The sequence below is a fragment of the Branchiostoma belcheri genome, unplaced genomic scaffold (assembly GCF_001625305.1).
Source record: "Branchiostoma belcheri isolate BF01 breed outbred unplaced genomic scaffold, Haploidv18h27 scaffold118, whole genome shotgun sequence".
In the NCBI taxonomy this organism is placed as follows: Eukaryota; Metazoa; Chordata; class Leptocardii; order Amphioxiformes; family Branchiostomatidae; genus Branchiostoma; species Branchiostoma belcheri.
This window is the reverse complement of record NW_017802580.1, coordinates 462,341-484,563: the sequence shown is the minus strand read 5'-3', so window position 1 is coordinate 484,563 and position 22,223 is coordinate 462,341. Positions and strand designations below refer to the sequence as shown.

At 39.8% G+C, this 22,223-nt stretch overlaps 1 protein-coding gene across 1 annotated transcript; it reads right to left on the bottom strand.

Annotated features, from left to right (window-relative positions):
* Positions 1–1,616: 1,616 nt before the first annotated feature.
* Positions 1,617–21,722, bottom strand: LOC109462512 (coadhesin-like). The gene is made up of 12 exons (XM_019759065.1): positions 21,718–21,722; positions 15,777–15,844; positions 13,679–13,861; positions 12,536–12,712; positions 11,974–12,147; positions 10,440–10,616; positions 7,029–7,199; positions 6,196–6,310; positions 4,143–4,300; positions 3,644–3,793; positions 2,957–3,046; positions 1,617–1,846 (listed from the first exon to the last, which is right to left on the bottom strand). The coding sequence occupies exons 1-12, from the start codon at positions 21,720–21,722 to the stop codon at positions 1,617–1,619; spliced, it is 1,698 nt and encodes a 565-aa protein (XP_019614624.1).
* Between the last annotated feature and the right edge of the window lie 501 nt (positions 21,723–22,223).

Here is a 22,223-nt window from a genome sequence, read left to right as displayed (position 1 = left end):
CCGCGTCTTTCTAAGCTATTTCTGTCTATTAAGCCTTTTATATATAGTCTAAATAGCAAATAAACGTAATTTACCTATTATTGTAAGCCTTGCCTTTACTATTAAATCTGCTACGTTAAAACTTATTTAATATATCCCTGTGACACAGCAAGATTCACGGTATATTTAATCAAATAAAGTTTTGTAGTGACGTTTAACAAATCCTAATGTTAGAAGAAAAAAAAACCCTAAATTCAGCCATTAACATATGATTTCCATCATCGTGTATCTTGCGTATTACAGGTGTCATATAGGTGACTTATAATTGATACAATATCTTTATCTAGATTACTAAACTACATAATTGTGCAGTTATTAGCAATTCAAAACTACCATAGACAGAAAATGATAGAATGTTGCCTACTTTGCAATTGTACTTTGTAAGAGAAACAAAAAACTAGCATAAGCGATATAAGGTAAATATTATATTCAAATAACTCGTACATCCCTGTTCGAATGAGGGGGCTTTAAAGTTGCCAAACTGTTGATTTCAAAAAGAAATCCTCGGGATTCTCAAATAATCTCCAAGCACATCTTTTGGTGGGGGGAGTATATCAAATAGGTCTGTATCCATTTCCCCTCCAAAAGATCTGCTTGGAAATTAATTCTCAATCAAGATCTTTCATTTAGCCCCAGATATAAGAACTCATTTAACGATTATGACATCAGATGAAAGTTTTTTTCAGTATGCAAAGATAGGCGAAATACGATCCATCTACATGAATCATAATGTCTACTGATAGTTATCTTCAAAAGAATGCAGCAATTAAGATGAACATAGAAAATGGCATTGCGGATATAATCATGGCCATCGCTTATACTAGTAGTACCGTACAGGAAGAGCGCACAAGCTATATTTGTACAATCATATTAAGACATACGGAAATGGAGCTGTGGTGACTTCTGCGTGCTAAGAGATGGGCTACTTTATACTGAAGTGAAGAAACATGGCTTCCGTACCGTCCTCAAACTAAGTCGCTCCGATCCTCAACAAAAGACCCGTCACGAAATCAACAGTAACACACCGGAGGCAGCAGTGAAATGACACCAGCAGAAGAACTAAAAGATCCAGGAACACCCAAGGACAGAAAATGCTTTGTTTGACAATTATACGATGGAGACATCTAATTATTGTTATGTATTCACTAAGACATCTAGTCGTTGAGACAAGCTTAGTAAAGTGACAGATACTAGAATTAAAATAGATTTCAACTCCGTACTAAAAGTCATGCGTCCATCAGGAAGGCTACGAAAAATACGGGACGGCACTTAACGACACGGACAACCGTTACAAATGTTTGTAAACGGCAGAGACCAACGCACGAGGGCAACAAGCGCGAGTAATCAACTGGTTGTCCCAAAACATCAGCGAGAGAGATTCAAAAGATCTATTGGCTACCGTGGGTTAATTGTCCGGCACAGACACACGCAAGACCCAAACTCTGACCTTAAATGGTTAACATCGTTTTAGAAAACAGGTTTTGTACTGGCTTCTGATGATTTCAAGATGTAGCTAGAGATAATATGCAGCGATAAGGGAAAGAAATAATTTGTGGTCTCACTTTCTGAGACTTGCTTTAAGAACAGTCAAAGTGAACAAACCAATTGTTGTCTGGGGCAATTGTAGTTGATCCAGAACCAGAACTTGATCCTGCCAAACACTGCTGGTACGCAGTTTGCTTACTGCTATCCCCTGCACCCGTGGCCTTGTAGATACCAAACGTTTGCCCAAGGTCGTCTCGAGAATCATAAAAACGGTAGCGAGTCGTGTCAGTGTTATCCGGAGGAGTTGCGCCTTGAGTCGAAACTATAAGATTGGTGATTGTGTTAGTTGTTCCGAAATTGTTATTAACTGCCATCCTATTACAGTTTGCAGCCGTGCCGTCGTTACGAATGAAACTCAGTTCTACGGAGGTGTAGTCAATGTCGGCACTGGGATCACGATAGGGTCGGCCATTTCGAGTTGTCCAGACATCACCACTACACTTGTACTCAATACACTGCCCCTTTACCGCTGCCCCAGGAGGCACTATATCATCCTCACGCCGGCCATAGTCAGTGCCCCGATTGGCTGCATGAGTGCCGACCCTACTAACGACACGGGCCCTCAAATTTTCCGAATTTGAACCAGTCACCCGCACTTTCATGAAACAACTTTTCTTTTGAGCTGGGTCTTCGGTTGGATACCAGGACAGATAGTCAGGTCGAAGCCTGTTGTCAGTGGGGTTATAAGGACGGGTGTTGATTTCGGATACTCCTGACGCCCGGCCCCCGTAAAATTTGTAGTGGTTATCTGTTATCGGCGCGCTATTACACGTTCCGATGTTACGGTAGGATGGCCCAGTAAAACTTCCCTGATTGAGGGTTGTACTAAACGCTTTTCCATTGTTTCCTATAACGTAACCACCGCGAGGACTGAATCCAAGCTCGACTTGCGTCGCTGCATCATACTCAGTTGTACCCTCAGTTGCAGAGACATAGGTCACAGTACCGGGCCGGCACCACCCTTCCACACATGCTCCTCCAGACCCTACAGCACTGGTCCTGGCAGTATAGAAACGAGCGAATCTTTCATTTCCCCGATCTAAGTCCGTGTTCACAACCACAAACTGCACATTTACATTATTGACCGGGGTCGTTGTGCCTCTGGCCTGACACACCCTGACCTTTGAGTAACATCTTTGACCAGCTTTTATCCACCAGTCGACATTATAATTTCGTCGAGTGACCCTTATACTTCCGTTCCAGGTAAAGCTACTCTGACGCTTCCTACGTTTGCTCGAAGGAGCTTGGGTAACCGTACTTTCTTCCTCCCATCGGCCTGTGTCGGGGTTTAGAGACCAGAGTTTTACCTCGTGACCTGGCTCAACAGCAGTGAAGTTCACTTCATTTTCATTCAAGAAAATGTCTACTGTACCTGCAAGTCCCAACTCATTTCCTGACCCATCCTCAAAGTCAAGACTGAACATACCAAAGGTCTCGAGTTGTTGCTCTTCACCTTCCTGATCTATAAAAGTAAAATCACTCTGCATGTCTTGAACATTACTAAGATTTCTGGGGTCTATGAAACTAAGGGATGCCTGCACAGTACCACTGTATGGTTGGCCAGCTGCTGTATAGAAACGGTTAGCTGGTATTTCTATCTGGCCGATGGGGGCTTTACCCGGTACAGTTCCTAGATCGATTGAACTAGTCATTTCTGACGACAAAACTATTGGTGGTGCTCTTTCCCGCATATGAACCTTGTGATAGACGGTCCCACCATCGACAAAGTCAAGGATTTTTGTTGTCTCAACAAACTCCTTGTAAATGTCTATAAATGTCACGGCTAGACGCTTTGTGTTTGGTGGTATTTCTAATGAAAATGTACCACTGAAAGTCGTGAAGTCACCATTGCTCACCCCGTTTACAAGGATATCAGCATTAACCACAGGTTTGTTAGTTGGACCTCCTAACAGTTCCCCTCTGACGTAAGTTACAGGATCCCCACATTCCAGACAGTCACATGATGAAATGACCATTATATTTATCGTATAACTCCCACAATTGATAGTCTGAGGCTGGAGAGTTCCACCCGAACTACAGTACTTAATTGTATCATTACATTGACCGCTATTGTAGCTGGGGCCTACACATGGCTTGTTGTCACACTTGCCTACTTGGTAAAGTCTGGTTCCATCAGGCTGGACACAGTCTGCTGGAAGCTGGAGGTACTCAGGAGATGGAGCGGCATCGTAGGAATCTCCAGCGCTTCCTATGGTGATGATATGGAAGTGTCTTGATATAAATCGCAAAAATAGTTTAAATAAACCTTTACTTTATCGTTTGAACAAGCAATGTTTGCTCTTCTTGAGACGCGTAGGTCAATTTAGCGCCATTGTTTTTACCTGTACTTTATACTAACCGTGTGTCGACTGCTGGTAACATGTACATAGACGTGCAAAACACGCGTGCGTCTCCCGATCCACTACTTGATATGCGTACTTAAGACGTTAACGTAGGTAGTTTCATTTGGAATTTAAAGCACTCCATACACATATTGATTGTAATTATATAAGTAGGCATTATAAATTTCTCTCGAAAGAAGATTAAGAAGGGCCCACCGTATATTTGCAGCTGTGCAGATCCCGAGTAGGCCGCTCCGGCTGCACTGTTAGCCCGGCACCTGTACTCCCCGGCGTCACTCAAGGCTAGGTTGGTCAGCGTGAGTTGGTTGGAATATCCGTACACGCTTTTGTCCAGAACAATGCCATCGCGAAACCTGCATGGAAAACGTAATAATTATAGCCGATATTATTAGAACTAGCAGAGCACGCGTGCGTCTGCGCGACGATGCAGAAACGCCGTATAGGCCAGACATTTAGGCAGCTGCTGAAAAACAGGTCACGGAACTGAGTGTGATCTACAGGTAAATAGAAAAAAAAACTAGAAAGGCAGACATTTGCTTTGGAGCAAAGTCATCATGGCTTCACCACATTTTACGACATGGCAGGAAAAGAAGGAGAATACAAGGGGAAACAATGTTTTACATCAATATAACTATAGTATGTAGTGACATATAACTTCAATACAACAGCAAAAATAGCAAAAAGTCCCATTTTACATAGTTTTTAAGTGACAAACGCCAAATACGTAGTTTATATTCTGTGGGCTTGTATCCAAGGATCTCCCATACCAAATTTCAGGTCATCTGGTTTTGATATCAGGGCACAGGAGGCAAAAATTTACATTTGTGGTCCGGAAATGGCAAAATAAAACTTTTTTGTTCAATTTTAAAGTGGTGCATGTCAAAAGCATGAATGAAAATGACAAAAAACAATAAAACAAACAAAACGCCTGTGGGTATTGGGCTACTGTACCTTCATGCCAAATGTCATGTCATTTGGTCCAAAAATGAAGAAATTGAATCCATTTAACAACATGGCAGAAGGAGAAGAAGAAGACGAAACGTGAGGAAAAGCAATATGATTTCACCACTTAGTGGTGAAGCCATAATAAAAATCAGCACTTCATGTCAATCTATTATTATTATTATTATCGTGTAATATGATGTCAAAATCGAGCATGCATTTATCAAATGGATTGATGGACTTTGTTCGTCTGGTGTACGGGACGGCAACATCTAGCTCCTCCGCATCTGTTCCTTACATCCCCTTTTCACCGGAAGCTGCGACCGTTGAGTGACAGTGACAAATCTCTCAATGAGTTGAACAAAAGAACAAAAATTTTTTCAAAAGGTTTTGAACGTTTCTTAATCATACCTTCACAGTTTGCATTATTTTTCAAATATAAGAAAAAAGATGACAGACATCCAAGGTCGGTCACTGAACGGTCGCTATGGATCGCCGTGACCTTTATATCAAGAACAAGAGCTCGTCATGTATAAGTTTGGGTTGTCAGAAATGTGCCACTGTATATAGTTTGACTTTTATTTTGCTGGTATGTTAACCAAAGCACGTGAGTGGCACCATACAGTGCGAGCACTGGTCCCTGAACTACGTAGAATAGACTAGAATAGCAGTGCCCACAAAATCGAATCTTCATGGTGCCATCTAACCTTACAAACATCTTTCCCTTTCCACCCACCTGGGACTGTTGCCATCTGTTTGAAAATATTCCACTATTTCACTACCTCACGTACCTTCACCTAGTATACATTTGAAGCTGCATGTCAATCCAAAAATGCCGCTGCAATACCTTAAAAAGCCACTAGAATGACCAAATTCTAATTTAACCTTGAGTTCCTTTTTCACGCTACAAGCTACCTTCCAAAAGCTTTTAAAAACACAATATCACAATTTATCCCGTCTAGTCACATTCCATCATGAAATGTCAACATGAGCTCCAAAAAGCAGCTATTTTGCTGAAAACCACACCAGATACTTAGTGGCCAAACAAACTATGTGCCACTCAAGAATCAAGACCATAGCATGTCCATAGCACGGGATATCATACCCATCTATCCCGCTTTACAAAACTGCTAGAGTACCCAAATTTGACCTAGACCTTCCAAGCTGATCCTACCTACCAAATATTATAATGTGCATCACACCCCAAGTTACAACCGATTACAAATTTAAATCAGCAACCCCTATGTATGGTGTACCTAAACTCATAATCTTCTGCTGAATTTTTCGAAGATAACAAGGGACTCACCATTCATAGTCCTCTGCCTTTGGTTGCGGAAAACCGTGCGCGTCGCAGCAGAAGGTGACATCTTGTCCCACTAGACGAGATCGACTTTCGGGGTCTTGCGTAATAATCGGAGCAACTAGAAAATAATTTGACACTTCATATAAGAGGTATGATTAATATCTCTAAAGCAAATTGTTTGAAACATAGTATTCTTTTTCTCTCTTTGTGTTACCTTTTTGCTTGTAAATTTAGCATTATTCAGTTTTTATTCCACCGAATTGACACTAGATGCCATTGATCAATTAGAAACTCTTATGAATACAATAAATATAGTTTCTAACTTTTAATATAAAAGGAACTCACTCAGTATCTGCATGTTTGCAGTCACAGTCGATGTAGTTGACGTTGTAGTAACAGTTGTAGCCACTGTCGGTGAGTACCCGTCTTTCGTTATGAGCAGATCTACCGGAGGGCTGGCGCAAACACCAGTTACGCTTGCCGAGCCTGTGGCGTCAGTCGTGCCAAGGTTGATGTAAGGTCTGTCTACGTAGTGGATGGTGGCCCCCTCTAGAGGAGCGTTTTTAGTGTTTCGCACTGTGGCAGTGAGTACGTGTGTTTGACAACCACACTCACAGGTCACCGGGTCCCTGGTTCCGACCACACAGGCTGCCGTACAATCTGTAGTTGTGAAAATATATCATTGGTCAATAGAATTATCATGATTGTCTAAAGTGTAGGGATGGTGTGACTAATCTTTATTGATTTGCACTTTAAAATGAATGGTGGGTAGAATAACAGGGTAACTTTTTTTTATCAAATCTGATCTTTAAGGTAGTTTATATTTTAAAAAGTACCTGGACACGCCCATGTAGAACACTGTCTGGACTGCTCCTGACTACCTACACAGGCATTTCCACCATTCGCTGGGGCAGGATTGTTGCACGCTCTCTGCCTGGCCTGTGTCCCTCCGCCACAGGACTGGCTGCATGTAGACCATGTCATCCACGTGGACCACATGCCGTCAACTGAAACTGTTTAAATGTAACGGGAGAGTTGTCATCATGTTTGCTACTTCTTCATCCCAGAATAAACAGCATATTTTTTTAAGTTCACCCATATACATCGGTAAAAGTATCTAGTAATTATGAATTATTCATGAAAAAATGTAGGTATTGTTTTCGGCATATCTGTGTGTCTGTGTGTGTGTTTTCGCAGCTTTGTGGTTAGCATAACGCCTTTATGGATTGTGAGGATATTTGGTATGTTGGTAAATCTTAGGAACATGGGCCTCCTGGTGGCTGACCTTGGTACTGCAGCAGAACTTCCGGTTTTTGTATCTTTTGTTCTAAACATGCTATGGGCTTGAATTTTTGGTGACAGATAGCTTTTTCTATCAGCTATAAATGGTGTGGGTTTGGTCCTAGCAGCTTGTTCTGGAAATGCAGGGGACTTTCTGGCGAAATCTCTTAATGCGGATAAGCCCAGGTACGAACGACGTCTTTTCATCATTTTTGGTATATACGTAGCTGAGACACACTACCAAAATTTTTTTTTCTAATTTTTCTTATTTTCTTGTGTTGAGAAATATTTTCTTGCCAGGGGGATTTTCAAGAAAATTCATGAAACATTCTGTATTTTGTATGTTGATTCTTACATAAAGAATTTCATTCTTCTTTTTTCTTAAGAAAAGAAAATATTTCTACTATCATGCTCAACAACAAGAATCTTAAAGAATTTTTAGAATTTTAAGAAAGATTACAGTATTTTTTTTCTGCTACAAGAAATCTTTTCTTGTGCACAGAATGGTTTTCTTGCTTCAAGAACAGTAAGCTTTTAGTTCAAGAAATATTTTCTTGTGGACAGAATAGTTTACTTTCTACAGCAAAAAATTCAAGAAACACATGCGTTTCTTGAATTTTCTTGCTACGGGGATTCTTTAATTTCTTGTTCAAAGAAAAATTTTCTTCTTACAAGATACCATTTCTTTGTACAAGGAAAACAAGTAAAACAAGAAAAAAGCATTTTTGGTAGTGCAGAGCTTTACATTATTAGATGCAAAATTATGCAAAAAAGACTAATTTGCATTAATTAAGGAGGAAATTCTATATTATAGGTCTTGGACCGGAGTTTCTTTCCACATTTGTAGCAATTTGACACCCTCAGCCCGACGGGCTGTCATTTCTGTAATAAGCCCAGGTCGGAATTTTTCACTCTTCTGGTTGAAAGGGGTGCTGTGCCGCCTATCAATACACTTCATTGATATTTTTTGCACTCAATTTATTTAGGGGTGAATAAGGCCTACATTTTTAAGTAAGGGGCCCCTTTTTTGCGTCTTTTTTTGAAATGGAAAAAAAAAAGAATTTTCCCAGGGTAACGGCTTCGTACTCAAAAAAAGCTCAATACCTAATGTTTCAGAAATCTAAATTTAATTAGAATCGATGCGATACGTTTACCGCTATCTTCGATGATCCAAACACACCCACAACGCATATAGAACGCACCATCCCGGGGATCAGACGAAAATTTCACATAACCGTCCGCGCAGACTAATACCAGGAAGTCTTCACTGGACCCCCAACATTACGCCACGTATAAAGGCTACAACTAACAGGCTTTTCAGAAAATATTGTTACCTTCGCCAAGAAGGTTATGTTTTCAGTAGCGTTTGTCTGTGTGTGGGTGTGTTTGTGTGTGTGTGTGTGTGTGTGTGTGTGTGTGTGTGTGGTTTAGCAAGATAACTCCAGAAGCAGTGGATGGATTGGAATGAAACTTAGTAGGTGGGTAGGTCTTCATGAGACCTAGAAATGATTAGATTTTGGGCCCCCTGGCGGCTTTCCTAGGTACTGCCGCAGAACTTCCGGTTTTGATATCTCGTGATCTGGACATGCTAGGGTCACGAATTTTGGATGGCAGATAGCTCTTGGGATAGGGAAGAAGTGACATGAGTTTGGGTCCCCTAGCGGCTTGTTCTGGAATTGCAGGAGCATTTGTTGAAAATTTTTCGAAGGAGAATAATTCAAGAACCGGTTGACGGATTGTCGTGATTTTTGGTATGTAGGTAGTTGGAGTGATGCTTGACATGATCAGTTGACAATTATGCAAATCAGGAGCTAATTTGCATAATTAATGAGGAAATTTTATCAATCTGCTTTGTTCGATAATGAACTATGAAACACTTGTGACATCACTTGTGAGAATAAGAAAAAAAAATCTGAGGATATAGATTATGTAAATGAGGACCTAATTTGCATAATAAATGGCAGATTTTTATAATTTCATAGTTGTAACTGCTGGGAATTTCATACTTGCCACATTTGGAAGTTAAGTGAAGGTGATCTTTAACAAACATAATTTATTCAAATCATGGCCTCATTTGCATAATTTATGAGGAAGTGCTATAATAGCATTTTTGTTAAGATAAGGCTGTCATTGGGTGGAGAATATGATCAACTGATATAATCCATGCAAATGGGGCTCTTAGGCCACACCAATTCAATTTGTTGGTTCTCGGATTTTTTCAGAAAAAATATGAAGCGACAGGGCGAAAAAAAAAACAGGTCTAGGCATCCTATTATAGGCTTAAATGCTATGGAATGAGCCATGAAGTCAACACAAAAGGCTGGGTTAAAATTTAAACATTGAATTTTGAACTTTTAATCAAACCACTGCAATGATAGATGGGAAAACTGTAACAACTAGGAAGAAAAGGACTTTCCTCAACTGTTGGGGGCAAAACATTAGCATTTTTCAGTTGATTCAGGACCAGAATCAAATTTTTCTTTTTGCAAATCAGAAAAAAACGAAGAGGCGAATCCGAGAACCAACAAATTAAATTGGTGTGGCCTTATTTACAAAATCAATGATTAAAATTGTATAATTTGTCAACCACAAGGGTTAACATCATTTGGCGAAGGTATGAGATCGTGGAACTCTTGTTTTGAATGTACGACACTGATTGATTAAATGTACTACTTAAGACATTAAAGTTGCTAGAATCTTGTGTGAATTTTTATTTGAAGTATGAAAATCCAGCACTGAACCCATGGTACATTAATTATAAAGCAATGCGATTTGTTTATATGTCCGGACGTAAGGTAAATTAACTTGAACACTACATTCATCTCCAGCTTGAATCTAAATTTCAAAAATCAACTTTTTTAATTCATGAAAAGCTGCATTATTCAATCAGAAAGGCCTTTAAAGAGCAATGTAAACTTACAATTATGGTAAAATTTTTCCAATGCCCCCACAAAAATACGACTTACCTGGACAAGGCACCCCCGTGTCACACGCTTGTGTCTCCTCAGCCAGTCCATCACAACCCACCCCACCGTTAGCTGGTGCCGGATTGGTGCACGTTCGGTCCCGAGTCTGTGTACCACTTTCACACGTCACGCTACAGCCGGACCACGGGCCCCAGACGGACCAGCCGCCATCAATCACTTCCCCTAAGAGATACAGGTAAAAACACTGAAACTACACTTCTTACATTACAGAGAGTATGGATCTAGACAAACGGGCTTCAAATGACATGTAATTATGGTTTGTGCCTCTTATGTACCATTTTAGAAGCTTATCCAAAAATATCTTGTAAACTACATGAATCAACCACGTCTCATTACTTAAGTTAAGGGGTTTTGTCCATTTTGTGGACAATCTGTTTGGTTTGTTTTTGTTACATTTTTGCATACTTACAGCTGAACCTAGCCATTTTACTCTAAAATTCATCTTTTGTCAGCTGGGTTACATGATACTCGTTGAAGCTGTTTTGTTTATAATTTGTTTCTTCGGTCTTGTTCACATCATACAGCATCGATGATGCACGGTGATGTAGTATTGTGCACAGATATCCTTTTAGTACTACAGGTGGACTTTAGATTTGTAACATTAAGCACTAAAACATAGCCAGATATAAGGGCTCACGATTGCGGATTAGTGTGTTCATGTCGTAGTATTCTTTGATTTTAATTGATACGAGATAAAGAGGATTACTTTAAAATCTGAGAAAATGATCTAGTAGATACCTGTAGCAGACCCCGTTACAATTTACATAGCCTACTAATCGATACTTTCTCAAAGAATAATGTGAGTGATGAACTGATGAAAATGCATTTAATACTTCCAAGCAAATTACAAAACTAAGAATCAGTTGTCACAAATTACGAATCGAATCAGAAAGACATAACCGCACTCCTCTAGAACAAAGAACCTGTCAATTCTGTAGTTTAGGCCAAATAGAAGATGAAATACATTTCACCATAGATTGCCCCTTGTATAGTAGAGATAGACTCATATTTTTTAGCCATGTATTAAGTATATTTCCCCACTTCAGATATTTGACTAGTAAAGAGAAATTTGTATTCCTTTTAACTTTTGATAAACCTACTCTAAGTAATCTCACAGCCGCATATATTCATACAATCACTACTAAGCGAGATGAAGCCGAAAATAATAGAAATTAGACATTTATTTAGTATATGTTCATATGTATGTAATGTATATATGTTTATGTTCATGTTCTGTACCCATGCGACCTGTACTTAGTTCTCTAGAACACAAATGTACAATAAAGGTCTTCATTCAATATAACATATTAGGCTGTATATTTTCATCAGCTTTGTGCAAAAGTCATTTTAATCTACTTACGTTATGTCAATCTAAGGAATCATATTAATCTTTGCTACATAAAGAACAACTCAGAGAATACAATTGCCACTACGTGTTACTAAGGTGTCGTTGGACCATCATTTGTTAAATCATCTTCAGAATTATTGTTACAACAGCATAACTTTGAGTTACCTGGACAGGACACCTCCGTGTCACATGCTTGTGTCTCCTGAGCCAGTCCATCACAACCCGCCCCACCGTTAGCTGGTGCCGGATTGGTGCACGTTCGGTCCCGAGTCTGTGTACCACTTTCACACGTCACGCTACAGACGGACCACGTGCTCCAGTCGGACCAGCCGCCATCAACTACACGAAAAACAGATTTTAATTTTGAGTCTCGATCAAGCGTTGTGCAAGCAAGCAAGATGTAACTTTTTAAAATGACTACAAAAATGAGTATTAAGGTTTATATTATAAACCACTGGACCAGCTAGAAGTGCTAGCAACTGCTTTGTTTACAATTACGGCTGTACTATTGTTTCTTGCTGGAAGGATTTGATTACTTGAAATTCGAGTATACAGAACTTATTTGATTTTGAATGTAGTTGTTTATTTGGTGTAGATTGCTTATTTCCCGAATTGACAAAGGATACCCCAGAGACACATACATGTACAGGTACAACAATATAAAACGAAAAGTCATCTAGACAGAGACTGTTGGAAATAATGAAACAACAATGAAATAGAGAAGTACCTGGACAAGGCATCCCCGTGTCACACGCTTGTGTCTCCTGAGCCAGTCCATCACAGTCCGCCCCACCGTTAGCTGGTGCCGGATTGGTGCACGTTCGGTCCCGAGTCTGTGTACCACTTTCACACGTCACGCTACAGCCGGACCACGGGCCCCAGTCGGACCAGCCGCCATCAATCACTTCCCCTTATTAGAGATACAGGTAAAAACACTGAAACTACACTTCTTACATTACAAAGAGTATGGATCTAGACAAACGGGCTAGAATGTTGCTATGGTTTGTGCCTCTTATGTACCGTTTTAGAAGCTTATCCCAAAGAAAGAGTATCTTCTAACTACATGAATCAACACGCCATTCGCCACCTATCTAAGGTTTACATTTACATCATTATCTCGCTGACACATCTTATTACTAAAATATTTCGTCCATTTTCTGGCCATTCTGTTTGGTTTGTTTTGGTTTAATTTGCATACTTGCGGACGAACATAGCCATTTTACTCTGAAATCCATCTTTTGTCAGTTGGGTTACATGTACATGACACTCGTTGAAGCTGTTTGGTTTACAATTTGTTTCTTCGGTCTTGGTCAGATCATACAGCATCGATGATGCACGGTAATGTAGTATTGTGCACAGATATCCTTTTAGTACTACAGTTGGAGTTTAGATTTGTATTATTAAGAACTAAAACATAGCCAGATATGAGGGCTCACGATTGCAGATTAGTGTCTTTATGCCTTAGTATCCTTTGATTTTAATTGATTCGGGATAAAAAGGGTTACTTTAAAATCTGAGAAAATGATTTAGTACATCCCTGTAGTAGGCCCCGTTCCAATTTACATAGCCTGCTAATCGATAATTCCTCAAAGAAAATGGGAGTGATGAACTGATGAAAATGCATTTAATAGATATTTCCCAGCGAAATTTTGTCAATATAACATGTTAAGCTGTATTTTTCATCAGCTTTGTGCAAAAGTCATTCTAATCTACTTACGTTATACCAATCTAAGGAATCATATTAATCTTTGCTACATAAAGAACAACTCTGAGAATACAATTGCCACCACGTGTTACTAAGGTGTCGTTGGGCAATCATTTGTTAAATCATCTTCAGAATTATTGTTACAACAGTATGGCTTTGAGTTACCTGGACAGGACACCTCCGTGTCACATGCTTGTGTCTCCTCAGCCAGTCCATCACAATCCGCCCCACCGTTAGCTGGTGCCGGATTGGTGCACGTTCGGTCCCGAGTCTGTGTACCACTTTCACACGTCACGCTACAGCCGGACCACGGGCCCCAGTCGGACCAGCCGCCATCAATCACTTCCCCTTATTAGAGATACAGGTAAAACACTGAAACTACATTTTTACATTACAAAGAGTATGGGTTTAGGCAAAATGTAATTATAGTCTGTGTTTCTTATTTACCGTTTACCCAAAAGAAAATTATCTTGTTAACAACACGTCATGCTACAGCCAGACCACGTACTCCAGTCGGTCCAGCCGCCGTTAATGACTTTCCATTATCAGAGGTGCAGATTAAACATAAATTCTTCAAAACACGAGAAAACTAACTACACGAACTGAGGAAGAGACATGCGTAGATGATATCTTGGCTTACCAAAGTTTACACTATTTTGCTGCCAACAGATCTTTATTAAATGATTCCATCCATGCATGTTGTGGCAATAGTTTTTTTGTTTCCTTAAATTCCCTAACTAACTCTTGAACCTAATGAATTTTCTCTAAAATGCACCTTTTTTGCATTTAACATCCGATGGGTAATAAACGCAATTCAGTTGTTTGGCTTGTGCTTTTTTTCATCACTTTTGGTCATTTTATACAGCAGCACTGAAAACCGAAGATGCTTGGCAATGTAGCGTTGTACAAATACCAACAATGTACACACATAGATATAGACACAGCAGCCAGAAAATGTCACGTAAAATCGATAATAAAGGAGCAGCAAAATCATACTTTCACATTCCAGATGTCGTCTCTTGGGAACCCATTTGCCGTTCCGGCACAGCTTCTTGGCAAAACCTCCAGTCTTCACGTATCCATCTGGGCATGTGAAGGTACAAATGCGGCCGGCTGGGTAGGTTGTTTGTTCAGCACAGTTGCTAGGATAACCGTCAGGGTGGGTGGGTGGGCTTCTACATGGGTTGCCTAAGCAAGTGCAAGATAAAGGATGATGAAGCGCCATTATCATATGACCATTTCTTACATCAAGTGGTAGTTGAAAACTGAATACCAAGAAGCAACTTGACTGTATTGTAAGACGAACAAAGATATAAATGGAAGAATGAAAAGAAAAAATTGCATCGAAACCTATAGCTACTATAGAGGGAAACCATGAAGATATCTTAAGATTAGGTGAAATTACTGAAATATATATTTTTTCTACTTAAACACATATGAGAAGTGCTTTTTACTGACACAAGTTCAAGGACATTTTAATGTGTTATTAGAAAAATACCGAAATTCGTGATTAGCCCCACTCGATTGTAACACTTTAACAAAAACTTGTGCTAGCCCTTGTCTGAGTAATTACGATATGTTAGGTTTTATTCTACATTAGGTCTTATTCAACACTTTTTATTGCCTGTTTTTTTGCACCTTGCCATACATTATACCATGTGCAATTGTCGTGCATTAAAGTTCTTCTGTAATGTCTTCGGTATCAATACAATCCTTTTGACCAAGCAATCACAAGGTAAGTGTGCAAATCAATAGATGAGGTTTATCTAAAGCTTATACTACAGTTTTTGGATTGTAATTTATCACATCTTAATAGAAACGCTGGAAATGCAACTCACATTTGCACCGCAGACCGCGCCCTCCTTTCCACGGGCGAGGCCCGCCCCTGCATACCCTAAATTTCCCACAGATGTCCTTAGCACATCCTTGGTTACAATGAAGGGTGCAGATAGTGTTTTTAGGGTACCTCCCCGCAGAGTTCAGGCGCTTGTTGCATGATGCTCTTCCGTTTCTCAACGTCAGAGGCTCACACGAGACTGAAAGGAAAACAAGTTTCTCCTCTTAATAAAAATCGATGAATATTTACGCATTTCATTTCCTTTTAATATGTAATGTAGTTGGTAAACACCAAAATATGCAGGTATTGCCTGACCTAAAAGTCTCCATTGCAGAATCAAAAATGCAGATGCATGCAGCAAAATTCTAGAATTTTCATCATCAAATCATCATCAAATCATCATCATCAAAACAATAATGCATATACCTTGGCCATGAACTGGAGACACATAGACCATCAGTCCGAGAAGAACTATGATGAAGCAGATGATGGCCCTAAACAAAGATAAAAGATTTAGATTCAAACTTGATTTGACAATGTGTATGCGCGTTCGAGCGTTTGTTTGACTTAATGTGTGTGTGTCTGCACGTGTAGAGCTAGATAGAGGCTATCGGAATTGATTACAATAATCCAATTTGATTCTTATATAGATGTAATTTTTTAAGCCACCCGCATTGTGTTTGTAATTGTTGCGTACATGGAAGGAAATGCGTTTTGTGTCTGCGTGCCTGCTCGTGTTTCCACATAGAGCTGGTCAGCATAATTCAAGAGCCTATTTGAATCATCCCGCATTAATGAGAAGCTCAAATCGGCCTGCAGGCGTCGTAACGTTTGGGGTCATGAGGAAAAAGGGATATATTTCAGAAAGATAAAGTTCACATCATCAAGCCTTATAGACGAATATGATAATTACCCTCGCCGAGAAGGTTATGTTTTCAGGGGCGTTCGTGTCTCTCTCTCTCTCTCTGTGTGTGTGTGTGTGTATGTGTGTGAGCACGATAACTCCAGAACGCCTGGATGGATTGTCTTTATATTTGGTAGATGGGTAGGTCTTGATAAGACCTGAAACTGATTGGATTTTGGGCCCCCTGGCGGCTTGTCATGGTACTGCAGCAGAACTTCCGGATTTGATATCTCATGATCCAGGCATGCTTGGTATAAAGCTGTTGTGTTGGAGATGAAGTGACATGAGTTTGAGCCCCCTAGCTGCTTGCTCTGGAACTGCAGGGGGGCTTGACCAACACACCTACATCTCTGGATCAACACACGTACTTTCGGTGCGCACACACGTACTTTGGGTGCGCACACACGTACACGTACTTTGTATAAGCACACACCTACTTTGTGTACGCACACACCTACTTTGTATACGCACACACCTACTTTGTGTACGCACACACCAGGGGGGGGGGTGATGCTATCCCATCATCCTTTGCAATACACGTGTCCCAGATGGCTGACTGTCAGCACCAGGCATATAGTCTTGTCATGTTTCCTTTAAAAGTGCAGCAATGGCAACAATTTGACGAGTAATTTTTGGTTCTTTGAATTATCAAAGGACTCAAGTAGTGTATGAGGCTATCTGACTTTTGTAACTTATGTACAACTTCTTACATTGTGTCTTAAACATTTATGCAAACATTTGCTTCAAAAATGGTGCTCAAACTTCACCAAACTAAAGTGCTTTTCTACAAACTCTGTTGATTGGTGATAATATACATCTTGTGCATCAGAAAACCCCAAATGCACCAAAAAGCACCCATGGGAAACGGAAGAAAATTGCATTTGTTGATGATTATTACATAAATAATATCAAATATAATATTTTCTTCTGTTTCCCATGGGTGCTTTTTGGTGCATTTGGGGTTTTTTGATGCACAAGATGTATAATATCACCAATCAACAGAGTTTGTAGAAAAGCACTTTCGTTTGGTGAAGTTTGAGCACCATTTTTGAAGCAAATGTTTGCATAAATGTTTAAGACACAATGTAAGAAGTTGTACATAAGTTACAAAAGTCAGATAACCTCATACACTACTTGAGTCCTTTGATAATTCAAAGAACCAAAAATTACTCGTCAAATTGTTGCCATTGCTGCACTTTTAAACGAAACATGACAGGACTATATGCCTGGTGCTGACAGTCAGCCATCTGGGACACGTGTTGTGGGATGTGTATTGCAAAGGATGATGGGATAGTATCATTCCCCCCCCCCCCTGCGCACACACCTACTTTGTGTACGCACACACCTACTTTGTATACGCTAACAACTACTTTTTGTACGCTAACAACTACTTTTTGTACGCACACACCTACTTTAGGTGCGCGCACACATACTTTGGGTTTGTCAACACTCCTACTTTGGGTACGTCAACACACCTACTTTGGGTGCGTCAACAAGGCCAATTAACACCGCGAATTGATGACACTGCACTACGTTTCCAATGTATGACTACTGCACTGTCGAATTGTTTTGACAGCCAACTTAAAACATCACAAATTGCTCCTTTCTCGTGAAACTAAGATCACATCGAAAAAAAACCGTATTTACTGTATATTGCTTATTGTACAGGTCATTCTGGTCATTGGAATATTCAGGTCTAACCAGCATTATAATATTTAAGCATAGCCCACGGGTCTGTAGATCTCCGGTTAACACGTAAGAATGCCACAGGGATGTCACCTGCAGAAAGATATATTATTATATGTTGTGCCATCTCCAGTCGCCTAATCTGTCGGAAACAGATCACGTCCTTTCAAACATGTACGTGCAGGATGAAAACATGCGTTTCTATTCTGTGAAAGAGCGGCAAAATACTTAAGTTTGACTGTGGACTTTTGGATATTTTTCGGCTAGTTAAGATATCCTTTCAAAATGGCTGGTGGTTTGCTATTGAAGAGAATCATTTTTTTTTTCGTTTCAAGTGCGATATTTCGTATCCAGACATGACCATTTGATGTTTAAAAATCATGTCATTTACTACTTGGTTGGTCAGTTTTAAATTAACATATTATGGCTACACTAAAAACAATACCACTCAATTGCACAGACTTTGCTCTAAAATATAATATCTAATTAAGATTCAATGGCTACACAACGATAGTAAAAAAAATGAACACTATAGATCAAAATTACGTCTGATTTATGTGTCATACACTTTTGTATCAGTATCGGTATAGCCTGTATAACCGCCATTCGGCGTAACACACCAGCTTCGCAGACACGCGGCGCGGCGGCAACGACGTGTTCAACCTAACCCTTGAACATCTATCTCTAAACATTGTTTAAAGCTATCTAATAATAATGTCCTTACTGTACTTGGTGACACTCTGCGATAGTTCAGGGAAAGAATAAATTTTTGAACACCTCAATCCTTGGTTGATAACTGTTACAGTGGTACTTGAAGGAATCGCTATTTCTTGTTCTCTTCTGGGCTGGTATTGGGTACTTAGTAGTTGGTACGTCCACCAATTTATTAGTCATTTTGTAAAGTATGCATAATCTGGACATTTTTCTTCTGTCTTCCAGTGACACCCACTGTAGGTTTCTTTTTATGTCCGTGACACTAGCACCGCTTTCATAGTTCATATAGAAACTTGCAGCTTGATTCTGTACCCTTTCCAGTTTGTCTTTTCTCTTTCTTTGTATATGGATCCCATACTGTCGCGGTATATTTTCGGTTCGGTCTTACAAGTGACGTGTATGCAAGTAATTTTATAATCTTAGATTCCATAATATTCCAGTTTAGAGATGAGCATGCCACGGGGAACTTTGTCAAAAGCTTTAGTCAAATCGAGGATTGCTAAATCTACCTGCCTTTTACTGCTCAGTGCGCCAGCTATATCATGGACTGTTGTTATAAGCTGTGTTTCTGTGGATCGCTTGTATAAGCAAGTATAGCCTTAGTATAGGCTGTGTTTCTGTGGTCAACTTGTCACATTTCTTGAAGTGACGTGTTCTGTAGAGAATCCCACATTGGGAATCATCCGACGTATACCAGCGTGCCTGCGGTTGCAATTCTGGTATCAAGACATAGATTTGCACCTTCGAGGAAAATATTGCAGGAACCGGGGTCGTCATAAAAAACATTATTGAAGGTTTTTGGGGAAAACATATAAAAATTAATCCGGATAAAAGTCCCCGATGGATATTTTTTCTCCCCAAATTGAAGCTAAACCAATAGACAGCACCTTCAAGGCGGGCCAGGCCAGGTTTTTATCGTCAAGCAATGTGAGACTGGAAAAAATTATCTAATGAAAACAGCAGCTAACTAGAATTCCACGATCTCATTCCTTCGTCAAATGATGCTAACCTTTATGAATGAAAAATTTAAGATCATCCCCCCTGATAATGCAAATAGGATTTGCATGAATTATATCAGTTGATCATGTTCTCCATTCAAAGAGAGTCTTATCTTAACAAAAAGAACATTCTAGCATTTTCTCATAAATCATGCAAATAAGGTCCGTATTTGAATAAGTTACGTTTTGATGTTCACATTGACTTAACTTTCAAGTATCCTAAGTATGAACTTACAGGCATTTACCAGTATAGAATTGTAACATTTTCTCATTAATAATACAAACTAAGTCTTCATATACATAATCAATATCTGCCTAAACTCGTATTTCTCTCGTTCCCAATTACATATGCAACGAGCTTGAATTGTCCTTATTGAATAGTCCTCATTAATTTTTTAAATTACGTTCAGATTTGCATCGTTGTCATTTAATGACGTCAAGCATTACCTACATATTGAAAATGACGACGATCTATCAAAGCTAGGGTTCTTGAATTACCCTTCTTTAAATATTTTCAACAAACGCCCTTGCACTTCAAGAGTAAGGTACTTGGGGGCTCAATTTCACGTCACGTATTCAAAATCAAGAACTACCTATGATCCAAATTCCGTAACCCTAGCTTGTCTCAATAAGATATCAAACAGTATATTCAACAGTATCCAAACAAAAAGTAAAAAAAATCAGGTTTGACATCATTTCATGCAGATGTAATGATGTATGTGACCTCATGTATGACCTCAAAAGGTCGGTCTGAGCGTGTTCGTTATTACACAATATTATTTCATTTCAGGTCCTTTTGTCAAAGCTTCTAAAATCACCAGCTTTGAGGCAAAAGTTCGGCCGCTAGGTGGTTAGATTGCAGCAAATAGTGGGAAAACTTGGGAGTTAGACGGAGAGCGTAAAGAGGCAAAAAGTTCGGGCGGGCAAAGCCAGGTTTTTGTCGTCAAGCAGTGTGACCCAAGCTTGTCTCGATAAGATATCAAAACCGAAAGTACCTATGCAGTACCATAAAAAGCCGCCAGGGGGGCCAAAATCTAACAAACTCGAGGTCTTATCAAGACCTACCAACCTACCAAATATCACAATTCATTTAAGCCTTCCCAAGTCAAAAGTTCATAGTTCAACAGTGTCCCAACAAAAAGTGACAAAACAGGTTTGGTACCATTTCATGCAGATGTAATGATGTATGTGACCTCACGTATGACCTTAAAAGGTCGGTCTGGGCGTGTTCGTTATCACGCCATATTACTTCATTTCAGGTCTTTTTGTCCAAGCTTCTAAAATCACCAGCTTTGACGCAAAAGTTCGGCCGCTAGGTGGTTACTTTGCAGGATAAAGTGAGGAAACTTGGGAGTTTAACGGATGTATGTGCAGTTGGGACTGGGACGTCCTCACGCCCCCCCCCCAACACACACACCCATTAGGCAGGTCGGGAGGGGTGCAGAACAAATACCGATTAAAATACCCCTGCCGTGTGCTCTAAATCCAACCTATTCGTAGTCGCCGCTGGGAATTTTCTTTCAGTATTTAGCCTCCCCACCCATCACGTGGAAACAAATTTGGTTAAAACTCCCTCTTGTTATTTAAAATAAAAAAAAAAAGCATCAGTGCTTGTAATGTCCCCCTTTTTACTTGTCACAGTTCCTAATGGAACATGTGTTCTGTACAAAATATCACAATGTGAATCAGACAGCCGACAGCGGTAGTAACCCTCTTATCAAGAAAAGACCATAGTTTTTACCCTCGCGGGAAATATTGCAGGAACCGGGGTCACAAAGCCTGGTATTGTTATGTTCAGGGCTTAACATCTTAAAAGATTAATCCAGATAAAAGTCCCCGATGGATATCCACATGTTTGGTACCAAATGGAAGCTATAGAATAAATAGTTTGGCTACAGTTAATAAAAAAAGTGTATCCCTCCCCCTTTCCGAAGTTGTCGAGTCAAACGTGCAAATAATTGAAAACCTAGGCAATAATATTCAATACATGCAAATCTACGGGACGCAGTAAAACATTATCAAAAACGTTCGTAACAACATTGAAATATCCTCAGGTCGTACATACCTCATTTTGTAATTCTCGTTGGAGCCACTGAAGTTCCGAACCACCCCAGACGGGGTCTTCAGTGGTAAATGCAGTTACATCATTTGTACGTGTGCATAAATTAGGGTGTGGAAGAATAGCCTCCTTTTTAGGATATTGTGTCGTTAGCATTTTGTTGCCTACGCACTGTTTAATGATCGCTATCCTAGTCTGAAGGCTGCAGATATTACGAAAGCAGTGGCAAACAAACACGCCAGTAACCAGAAAACAGTGTGGAAATAAATAAAAAGGATATCCAAATGCGGCTCAAAGCCTGATTTGGAGGCTATGAAAGAGAGTATGCTCCATGGGCCATTTCCCCTGCGGCCGTATAGAGATTTCTCCAGACATGAGTTTTCGATGACCACAGTTTGGGCGAAATAGACACTGTGAGCTAGCATAAATTTTGAAATAGAACTATATTTCATAGAGGGGTAAATGAAAATCAACGCTTTCCTCTTGTATTGTGAGGCAACTTCAGAGCTGGA

Coding starts and splice junctions, on each gene's coding strand:
- LOC109462512 (XM_019759065.1), bottom strand. Junction 10,617..11,973: donor CACGGAGGTGTCCTGTCCAG/GTAACTCAAAGT, acceptor TCTTAGGGGAAG/TGATTGATGGCGGCTGGTCC. Junction 7,200..10,439: donor CACGGGGGTGCCTTGTCCAG/GTAAGTCGTATT, acceptor AAACAGTTTCAG/TTGACGGCATGTGGTCCACG.